This window comes from Orbicella faveolata, unplaced genomic scaffold (assembly GCF_042242905.1).
Source record: "Orbicella faveolata isolate gen_17 unplaced genomic scaffold, um_ofav_v1 contig_3, whole genome shotgun sequence".
Lineage (NCBI taxonomy): Eukaryota > Metazoa > Cnidaria > Anthozoa > Scleractinia > Merulinidae > Orbicella > Orbicella faveolata.
The window spans coordinates 6,165,930-6,177,019 of record NW_028301558.1 but is presented as its reverse complement, the minus strand read 5'-3'; the positions used below and the strand labels follow the sequence as shown (position 1 = coordinate 6,177,019).

Genomic DNA, 11,090 nt, shown 5'->3' with positions numbered 1-11,090 from the left:
CCAGATGTGTTTGATTATACTTTTAATCAAAACTATAACAAAATTCTCGAACGTGATTGGCTATCAGCAGCCCGATTTGAACATTAATTGGACAGTGTACGCGTCATGCTTGTAATTGGACAGTACGCGTCATTTTGCGCGCGCTGTTGCGGTGCACTTTGTTGAGTAAACTGCTGTGTTTTTCAGCATTCATAACGACGTTAAATCGTTCAGCGATCAATCGATGGTTTGTTCGTTTCTCGAATTTTGTCATAGCTTTGATTAATTGGTAACAGGACTTCGCGTCGTCCAATTCAGTCTGTAATCATACTCGTGATTAACAAATCGGACTCCCGCTTCGCGGTCGTCCGATTTTGTTAATCACTCGTATGATTACAGACCGAATTGGACTCCACTCAGTCCTATTACCATTATTAACTGCAATCAATTTTATGGAATGTGACAGAACTTAGAGGCCAAGGGAGGAAAATGATAAATCAAACAAAACTTCGATCTGTTAGATTTAATTGAGTTTAGGAAGCATCAGCACAGAGGCGACGGTCACTGGATTAACTACTGCAGAGAATAATACTGAAACCGGCAGGTATATTTTGCAGGTTGCAGGTTAAAATGACTTGTTTATTTGAGTTGAAGTCGAATAAACCCCAGTATAAAGGCTAAGCGCAAGCAACCTAAGCTAATTTAGGCTAACCAGAGTACTATTCAGGCTGACCGAAGTGCTAAGTAGACTCATTCGTACTTAAAAGTCGATTTTTCAACCTGCTCCCTGCAACCTGCGAAACATACCTGCCCTACTGAGACAGGAATAGACCAAAAACTGCATCTGTAACCAATTTACTAGAGAAGCGCCGGTAAGAAGAATGTGTTTATAAATATATCTCTCGACTAGTTCACGTGTTAGAGCGTGTGCAAGACCAAATTAAGTCTACGTAATGCGCGCGCAAATGGTCATGTCCATTAACCAATCAGGTTGGAGGACGCTACCGACTAAAGCAGAACTTTCTTCCAAGTGCATATCTGGGTCTGGAATTACTGTTCATCAAGAATTGTTTTGTTGTATTTTCTGGATTGAACCTTGTACCTTTGTGCGGCTGATATTTTAAGTCCCGGCCAAACGATCGGAACATTTCAACGCAACACATCGCAGCATTGTTGGGAGCAACATGTTGGGTGTTGTTGGCTCAAATTTGAAACTGGTCAAATTTTTCATGCAACATTTAACACTTAAGGTGCCGAGGGTAACAGTGAATTTTGTTTCCTGAGAATCTCAATGTTTGCGAGACGAAGTCGAGGGAAACGTTGAGATTGGAGGGAAACAAAATTCACTGTTCCCCAAGGGACCAGTCATTGTGATTTGTTAATTAAATAGGAAAACAAATGGGTCAAACCGATGGAAAACACTTTGTTGACAAACGACGTGCAACAGCGGTCAACATTTCGCGGATAACAGTGAACTGTTTCCCGTATGACGTTATGGTTTTCGCAATGTTGCCCGCTCATGGCGTTTGGCGCGAAACAGTTTTATTGCTAGATGTCATGTGACCATGAAGTAGCCAATGAATGGGCGCGCTGTAGCGGGAAAAACGCCAGCAAAATAACATTTGTGGATGTTGCATGATGTTGTAGTCGTTTGGCCAGGTTCGTTCAACAATATTGCACACCCGAACATGCGCACCAGTTCGATTTTCAATACCCAACATGTCGCAACAGGGTGGCCAAACGCGTGCAACATGTTGCGCCCAACAATGTTGCGATATGTTGTGCTGACATGTTGCGATCGTTTGGCCGGAGCTTACAAATGCTTGGCCAACAATGTTGCGATATGTTGTGTTGATATGTTGCAATCGTTTGGCCCGGGCTTGATCCCTTGGTGAATATTGCTTTTTTTTTTACACCGAAGAAGGCAGCATTGCCGGCACACCTGAAATTAGTTTACCTGTTGGCCTTGGCTTCTCGTGAAAAGAAATTCTCGTTTAAAGTGCACCTAACCCCCCAATTTTTTTTCGCTAAAACGAATCTACTTGTTATTTGAAATAGTTCTGCAAAAAAAAAATTTGGATTCCGTTAAATCCTCGATTTTCTGTGCCCCAACGAAATCTCGAAAATAGCTCCAAAACACCGCCATTTTGTTTCACGACCGAATTTGAGGAGAATGGGCCCAGCGGCTGTTGTGACGTCTACCCAGGAAGGTGGGATATCTCACGTCGTCTCATTTCCTTCAGGATGGTGCAATACACATTCGAAAAATGCGCAGAAACGCCTTCCAGAGGTGCTATCGGCTGTTGCAGCAATATTCCAGATTTAAAGAAAGATATACTGTACAATTTACTGACGATGATCGGCTAATGGTGCAATAAAGACGTAAACGATGGTTGATTTTGTCGAACCGAAACAAGCGAACTGAATCTGTGAGAACCATTGAAGAACTCTCACTGGAATTTGTTCCGCAGACTTTCGAACGCTATTTTCATAATTTTCTGCTTAAAGCTAACCAGTAATTTGTAGAAATACTACCGACAACCTAGCTATATCTTCCAATCCCGCAGTATTTATAACATAACCGGCAAAGTTGTGTGATCCGATCATGATCAAGAAGCGTTATACTGATATGTAAATAGATCGCAACTGTACGCCGCTAACCAACACTTATTTCTCTTTCGATTTAGATGAAAGTCGAAGATTAATCATTTAGAAATACATGATAACAAAATTGTTAGACTGACAGAGTTTTTCGAAGGTTTGGAAATCAGCAGTGCGACAAAGATTCTGTGCAATAGCGTCGAAAATATGACCGCGTAACATTATCTGCGGACCGCTTAGGGAACACATCCTTTTCGCTTATCAGACGAATTTCACTGCAAACCTTGAGAACAATTTACAATGGTTATTTGGAGTTACGACTTAAAACGTGTGACAATGTGAAATCGGTAATTGTATGAAATGTTTCTTTCCGCCTTGCTTCCCGCAGCTTCAAAAATACAGGTCTAAACAATACGATTTTCAATCGATCGAAGCCAATGTTTTGGAGGTCATCAAGTCTCGAAAACTGCAACAAGTACGTCGCTCTTATAAACATAAAGCATTCAACTGAAGGTAAAACACAAACTGGATTTAACAGAACAATCACACCTTGACAAAATACATTCTCGCTAAGGACAAATGTAAACGGGCTATAAACCAGTATAAACACGCGTGGGAATCTTATGTTTAGTTGACGAAATTACCATCCAAAGCAGTCCTTGAGTTTTCTTTCCTGCTTACGTTTGCCAGCTCCTCCACTTCGTATCTAGCTTTCCATTCTCAATATACAAGCAGCTCGTCCGCAAAGAAGTCTTCCCCTTCGTCGCTTGAAATATTGTAAATTGCTCTCAAAGCTCTAAGCAGTGAGTTCACAGCTCTCGAACGTGCTCGATAGAAGTTTATTTCGGTGTCTTCCGAATCAAAACTTAACTCTGACTCCAGTGACGAAAAAGAAATGATTATGAGACAAAACTTGGACGTTTTAGTCCCAAAATAGATCGGAACGATTAGTTTTGTGTTCCATTTTCGCGAGCAAATACAGAGGGCTGATTGAGGCGCTATTGTGTTTGGTTCTTGGGTAGACGTCATCAGGTACCGCCGCCCCAGACTCCCTAAAACGCGGTCGTGAAACACTTCAAGCGCGACTTTGAAAGGGCATAGAAAATCGAGGATTCAACCAAATTCAAAACTTTCTTCGCCCAAATGCTCCAAATAAAGTCTAAATTCGTTTTAGCGAAAAAAAATTTTGGGGTTAGGTGCACTTTAAAGAAATTTTTGATGGCCATCAAGATAGTAATCTTCTTTTCGCAAAAGAGCACGATCACCAGCAACATCACATCATCATCTTAGTTGTAATCTTGCAAGAAATATGTTTCCCCAGTTTCCCTTTCCCCAGTTTGCTGGATATTTTGGCAGCGAAAGAGCCGCTAATTTCAATGTTCAAATAAACCATGTAAAAAATAAACGACCGCGTGACTGAAAAAGGTTTAAACCATCTACTCTCTTTAATGGAGTGTGATTGAGTTCTACGAATGGGAGAATGTAAAGATTTTGCTCCATTCTATAGAACTTCTCGTTTTTGAAGCAGTTATGACAATGCACTAAAACGCCTGACCATAGAAATTTTAAAAAATAATCACGTAATACATTTCACATGGATCAATTTTATTTGTTAATTTTTCCTTATCTAGTCTTATTTATATCGATCTATCATTTTAACAGTTTCGGATTTCTCATTCTCTCTTTTCTTTACTTCGGGAACGAAATTTAATTATTCCAAGTAAAGATAGATTTTGACCAGTTTGTGACCACATAGTGCTCGCATACTTCATTTTAAAACATTATTGTTTTTGTGGTAGTAATGTTAAAATATGCTTCCCTTGTATTCTATCAAGCCCTCCTTGAGGACACATTACGGCGTTTTTGGAAAGGACAGTTCCCTTCCCTTCTGTGCTATCAGATGACCACTCTTAGCATAAATATATATTTTCAGGCGGCAGCATCATTTCTCAATTCTAGCAATAAAGTTCCCTTCTGCAATCTTTTACAACTGAAATAATGACTATATAACGCGAGCAATGATTGGTTAATTAAGCTCAAGGGGATCATAATCTCTTGTTACGCTATAACACGGTTGTATCGCATGACATTTGGCAACATTTTTTTATGAAGGAATTTAAAACTACCTGTGTATTTACCGATGCAAACGTGAGAGTAGCATTTACATCAGCCTGCTAAATCTACCAAGCGATATTTTCAGGTTTTATTTTTCATCCCAGTTTTCATTTTTGCTTTATTGTTTGTGCGGCCGCAACTTGAGATTGGGATGTAAGTCACGTAGTACGTTGTGTAAGCATCATAGATAATCATGATGCATTCAGCTGCATTCACGTTCTGTTTTCTTTGCAGACATCCCTGCTAATAAGTCAACAAGAAGTGGGTTCTGAAGACACGAAGGCGTTGTCTTTCACCATCGATAATCTTGACCTTGCCAACGATAAGTTAGTACTGAGCAACGTTGTGAAATGCTGTCAACCAGGAGCCTGCGCAGTAACAGCGGCCATCAGCACCTGAGCATGCTCTTGAGGCATTTCTGCCAGAATGTTCTGGAATCTTTGAGGAGATTGTTGATGAATCTTCTGTATCATACTAACGACTCCTGAGCGAATACCTGAAAATAATTAACAATTGATTTTGAAGTTACAGTCAATACGGCTGCAGCGATACATAGACAGCTTTCTTCGAGAAATTCTTTCTTTTCTTAGCTGTTTTATTTACTTAAGTTAGACTTCCAAAAACACTTTTCCTGAGTGTTTGCGATTTCCCATCCCACCAGCAATTAGAAAGGATCAAAACAAGTTATGCGCGTTCTTCCCGTAAAACAACCCAAATATGGACAAAACCTTGGTCAATTAACCAATCAGAACGCTGCAAAGCGAGTCGCCCAGAGGATGCGAGCGTTCGCCTCCGTTGGCTAAACCAATCATATTATTTCTAGTTCGTTTTTTGTTGTTCGTGCTCACGCTCATTCAAGGTCATACGAAAATTGCTCCATCTGCGGGTAACCCCAGTTTTTGCAGTCTCACTCACCATCTTGTAAACTGCCAGAGGGTAGCACTTGTGAAAACACTGCTAGAAGCTGTGGTAGATACTGCCTGATGAGGGGATGCTGATCGCTAAATAGCTCCATGATGCATGAATAGACAGGATGGTTTTCTTCAAAGTCTTCTTTTAAAGGGAGACACTGCAACAATCCTGGAAAAACCTGCAATGCAAAGTTCGCAAGTTGGGAAATTTTCTTCTGCAGATTTGAGAATTTGGTCTCTCCTCACGGAGAAAAGTTTATTACGATTGTGCTAGCAAGCTCTCTTCTAAACCTGGGATAACTCCTTGGTTGTAGAAAGAAAGTGGGATCTGTTAGAGCAGATAAAATCTTTGGAGACCAACAAAACAGACAGAACCTGCACCTCCAACAGTAGCGGTATAGTGGCATCCGGTGTCCCACCAGAGGGGGCGTAACCGAAGAACAATTTACAAAATATCTGAATTTATTCCAGTCTCTAAACAAATGATCTAACATTTCATTTACTAATCCTAAACTGCTATTGGCTGCCAGTGAGCTCATTGTTGTTGTAGGCTATCTCATCACGGGCAAGTTAGTTACTCTACTCGTAAATATTACGGCCTGTTCACCAAATTTCTAAACAGAGTTTTGGAAATAAGAAGTCGCGTTTTGGCCAATGCTCCTTCGATTAAACCTTAGTGAAGCAACAATTCCTTACTTTAGAAACGCGAAGAAGTCTAGGGCGAGTTTCATTTCGCAGTCGCTTGCAGAACCGTTACTCGGGACACAAGTAACGGTCCAAGAAAACGACCGTGAATTGAGACTCGCGTTCTCAAACTAGCTGGATACCATTATAAAACATTAAATGACAAGCAAGCAACATACAATGGCTTGGCCATACACTTCGCAAACCACCTAGTAGCATTGGCCGTCAAGCCCTGAACTGGAACCCCCAAGGTCAAAGAAAGAGAGGGAGACCACGGAACACCTGGCGGCGGGAGCTTGAAAAGGAAATTAAAAGGACTGGACACGCATGGAAACATCTTGAAAGGATAGCTCAGGACAGAGGAGACTGGAGAGTTGTTATTGGTGGCCTATGCCCCGGGAGGAGTAAAGGGCCAAAGTAAACAAAGTAAGCAACATACAAAATCAGGCTCAAACCTTCTCCAAGGGAAGAGAATTCCTATTGGCCATTACCATCCTACTGACAGCGCCACAGATGTTGTCGACAACACGGGGAGGTTGGTTCTGGGACAGGATCACAAACAGAGCTTCTAGAATAGTCTGGTAATGACTGAAGCTCATTAAGGAAATACTGAAGACATGCACGAACCTTTTGGGAACAATTTCTAAGCGTAGTAGGATTTCCACGCTTTTGGGTCGACACAACTTACGATGGCGGTCAGTATACAGTAAATAAGAACAAAGAAATATTATTTCATTTAACGTAATTTTCCATAGGTAAAAAGATGGCGACTAGCATATTTACCACGGAACAACGCAACAACGCTCGTAGACACGTACATCTTCAAACCACCGGCATACACAATAACGTTAGTAAAGGGACAAATAATGCAAAAAATAGGGCTTTCTTTGTCTCTCATGGGGTGTGTTACGTTCGCAAGCTACTGTTGTAAAATGAGCTGCCCGTTTTTTCCTTTGGAGGATTGTGAATGCATTCATATCGGAATGGAGCTTTCACGTTGCGGTGAAGCAAGTGTGATGTACAATGTTTACTAGTTGCGTTTGACTACAGCTGCAACACTCCCGCGCTGCCACTTCCACACTACCATAAAAAGAACATCAATTTTTTTTCAACTCGTGCTTCGCGCTCGTGTCCGCTCTTCGCGCTCGTGTTCACGCTCCACGCTCATGTTCGCGCTCCGCACTCGTTTATTGGGTTTCGTGTTGCCTCGCTAATCCGCCTTATAATCTCCACTTTACAATTCCTGATCTTTCGCTTCAGGGTTTCACAGCGACGTATCCTAACCCTTAAAATGCGTTTCTCGGCAGCACATGCCTACATTTCGCTTCAAAATTTTCTGAACTTACGAACTTTCTTCGCCAACTTCGTGAACTAACTAACAGACTGAACTAACAGCAAACAATGATGTAAAAAAAAAAAAACAAAAAAAAAACTGTCACGTGCGCGCGAAACTTGATACATTAATCGAATTATATTCGAGTGATGTTCACTTGAACTTGTTCAGCTGTTGGAATTAACGTGCTAACAAGCGCTCTTAACATTTTCGGTCGGCACGCACACAAAGGACACGTCAAGCCTATTCTGCAGGCTATTTTCGTAGAAACAATCGATCTGTGGACCTCGATCACAACGGACTAAGACCATTGTAACTCACACACGAGTCACTTCATATATACTACCAGAACCAATTAAAATATTACCGAATGCGATATAGATTCAGTGTATGTAAGGATACGGCGTAATAAGATCTCCACCATAGAAAGCAAGAAGACCAAGGCCATAGATTGCGTTACTTCTCACTTCATCATCCTCATCTTTGAGTGACGTCATAAAAACTGGGAAGAGATGCTGGACAAAGGGAACTATTGCGTGGGCCATGGCGAGCAGTACCTACAAACAAGAACGAACATGGTGTGGGTATATGACATACTACAGGAATCAATATGGACAATTATCAGCAACAAAGTGAGTTACGTCTTAGAGTAATTTCTCAAACTCATAAATAATTCATCAAGTTTAACTCAAGGAAATCATAACCGTGACGGTGTTTGGATATCTGATCTTAAATCAGCATAGACGTTTCACGCCTTTATTTCTCTATTTTATCCTTGGCTTTAGTTTCTTCTGAGAAGATATATTAAACGTTCGAGACAGTATTTACCCCCCCGGGGGGGGGTGCACTGTCATGTATGGGCTATATAGGTATGTGCCGCTGTGAAGGGCATGGTTTTCAAGCAGTTTACTCTAGGATAGGGTATATAAATCAGAGCGTTTGTGTCTAGAATAGGGTATAATTTTTCACAAAACTGACTTGTTGGTTGAAGATTTTATCTAGACTAAGGAAACCAGGAATTGTCACTCAAAAATATAAAAAAATCAAATCGGCAAGTTTAAATTTACGCAAATCAGCCTCAACAGTGTCGATAGATGGGGGGATTTGGGGAGTTTACTCTAGTATAGGGTGGCAAAATTCAGCTGAACTAGCTCTGGTATAGGCTAAGGGTTCAAGGGTCCCAGCGGCACATCCCCACCCAGAAATTCCTAAATTCCCCTCCCCGGGTATTTACCCTAGTTCCAAACACATCGACGTAAATCAGCTGCGCGCGCCGTATTTCAACTCTCTTTACGGTGTTTGGAAATGTGGTAAAACACAGTCACTTGTGTTGTATAATATCACTTGAAAGATCATATTTGAGAAAAAAAAACTCACCTCTGATATTGTTCCAATAGCAAACGATTTATCAGAAACTGAACAGGATTTTCTCTGCGAAGTCAAAAAAACATCAGACAGGGAATATATACTACAAAAACACAGATTGGACGCGTCATGAATTTAGTGTGACAAGCCCCAAGATGTAAGAGGTTGTAACATAAGTGATTTGAGACAATATCTTGCTTAAGGAGTTAAATCTCTACGCAATAGACCGTTTTTCAATTACCGTAAATCCTCGAATTAGCGCCCGGGGGGCTTATTTCAAATTTAGGAGAAGACGGGGGGCGCTTATTCGAGGGGGGCGCTAATTTAATTTTTCCCAAATCATGGCCTGACATGATCATTTTTTTGGTACATCATCTGCGTGTAAACACCAACATAAGCTGTTTATTGACATAAAAAGCTGATCCTAAAGTTTAAATCGCGGCATCGTTAGTATTAACGTGTTCAACGCGTTCACTAAACGTGAGGCAAAAAAAGGGCGGGAGTCTAGCGATTTATCCTGTGAATAATGATATCGAGTCTTTTATAGGAATTACGTCACAAACTGAAACAATGTACAAATCTAATACTACATGACGAAAAGTATACATCCTTTGTTGTCTCATTACTCGTCCACAAAATGGGGGGGGGGGAGGAGGGGAGGGGGCGATTATTCGAGGCGGGGCGCTAATTCGAGGATTACGGTGAGAGTCGAAAGCAATCAGACGATCAATTTGGTTTTGCTTTTGGTTTTGGTTTTATTACGGTTTAAAATTGGCTGAGTAGTCTAATTGATAAGCAATTGGTTTGGTTTTGCACAAATTGCGTTTTTCACCTCCACTATTAACCCCATCTTCTTTTACGCCAGCTATGCACGCTGTGCTGAGAAGTGGCACAGTAAATCATCTACAGTATTAGTTCCTACTCTGCGTCACATGATTCATAGAGAAGCGAAAAAAGCGAGTAGAAAACCACTAGGGCGAGGAACACTGGAAAGCATTGCCTCGCCCCAATTTTCAAGCGTCCGTCTCAACCGCTTGACTTTTTCACTAGTGATCTGGACAATTTGAGGAAAAGTGAGAACTATTCGAGGTTTTTCCTACGCTATGATTTAAAAAGCATATAAAGAGTTGGTGAGACTGATTGTTTAATCTATGGAAATGAACGACCATAGTCCTTGTAACACGGCCGATAAACTGAGAAGGAAAGACTTGTATTTGAATACCGGCTTAGCATAATTTACTTACAGTTTTCTTGAGTAACAGGGGCAAAAATCCTGCAAAGTACGGTGCGAAGATTTGTCCGCCTACAGCAGTAGCCAAGGACGGAAGAATGTCCCCGGCATACTCAATTAACATTGCATCAAACTCTGCTTGCTGGTCTGAATCATCTATGTCATCATCATCACCTTGTTGACAAGCAGTCTGTAAAAGGAAGATGAAAAAAAAAAATCCAACTTACGAAGCAAAAATCGCACGCTCTTTTTTACAGTTTGTGGAGGCGGCGTGGCCGAGTGGTTTAGGGCGCTGGATTTGAAATCTGGAGGTCCCTGGTTCAAATCCTCCACCCTACCGCTATCTGGAGTGTTCTCGGTAGCCCCGAGTTCAACTCCTCGACCGCATTGTGTAAATAGCCAGCTGGTCAGCCTCCCGCCAGTTGGGATTCTTAATAGTTTATGTTATATTTGAAATGTTTGTTTATTTATTTACAGTGTCCCCAATTAGCACATTAGTGTTAAATACATCGACACTTAAATAAAGGGATTATTATTATTCAACAATGATTTAGATAAACATATACAGGCAAAAACTAACGATAGATAAATCCGACGTTTCGGCGACATCTTGGCGCCATTGTCAAGGGAAACTAATTAAATATGCGATTTCAAGAGTAACTAAGAGTTCAGAGTTTCTAATTTGCATAAGTTAGACAAAGACTTTAGCGCGAACTGAGTCTGATTGTACATTTAAACACGGTCGTAATTGTTTAATGAGTAACATCTCATTAATGAGACAATCAAACTTGTTGTGGCATTTTTTCAACACGCTAAAACAATTGCGAAGGTCATCCGGAATCCTGCCTGCGTGTCTATTATCATAGTGATT

General features: G+C 41.0%; 1 protein-coding gene across 2 annotated transcripts in view; it reads right to left on the bottom strand.

Annotated features, from left to right (window-relative positions):
* Positions 1-4,168: 4,168 nt before the first annotated feature.
* The window catches only part of LOC110068202 (importin-4-like), a 28,368-nt gene continuing 21,446 nt past the window's right edge, over positions 4,169-11,090 (bottom strand). For both annotated transcript variants that reach the window (XM_089297964.1, XM_089297965.1), the window contains 6 exons: positions 10,233-10,409; positions 9,001-9,054; positions 8,026-8,180; positions 6,746-6,878; positions 5,611-5,785; positions 4,169-5,191 (listed from right to left, as the gene is read on the bottom strand). In XM_089297964.1, coding sequence (XP_089154090.1) covers positions 5,052-5,191; positions 5,611-5,785; positions 6,746-6,878; positions 8,026-8,180; positions 9,001-9,054; positions 10,233-10,409 — 834 coding nt within the window. In that variant the 3' untranslated portion in view covers positions 4,169-5,051. The remainder of the gene's footprint in view (positions 5,192-5,610; positions 5,786-6,745; positions 6,879-8,025; positions 8,181-9,000; positions 9,055-10,232; positions 10,410-11,090) is intronic.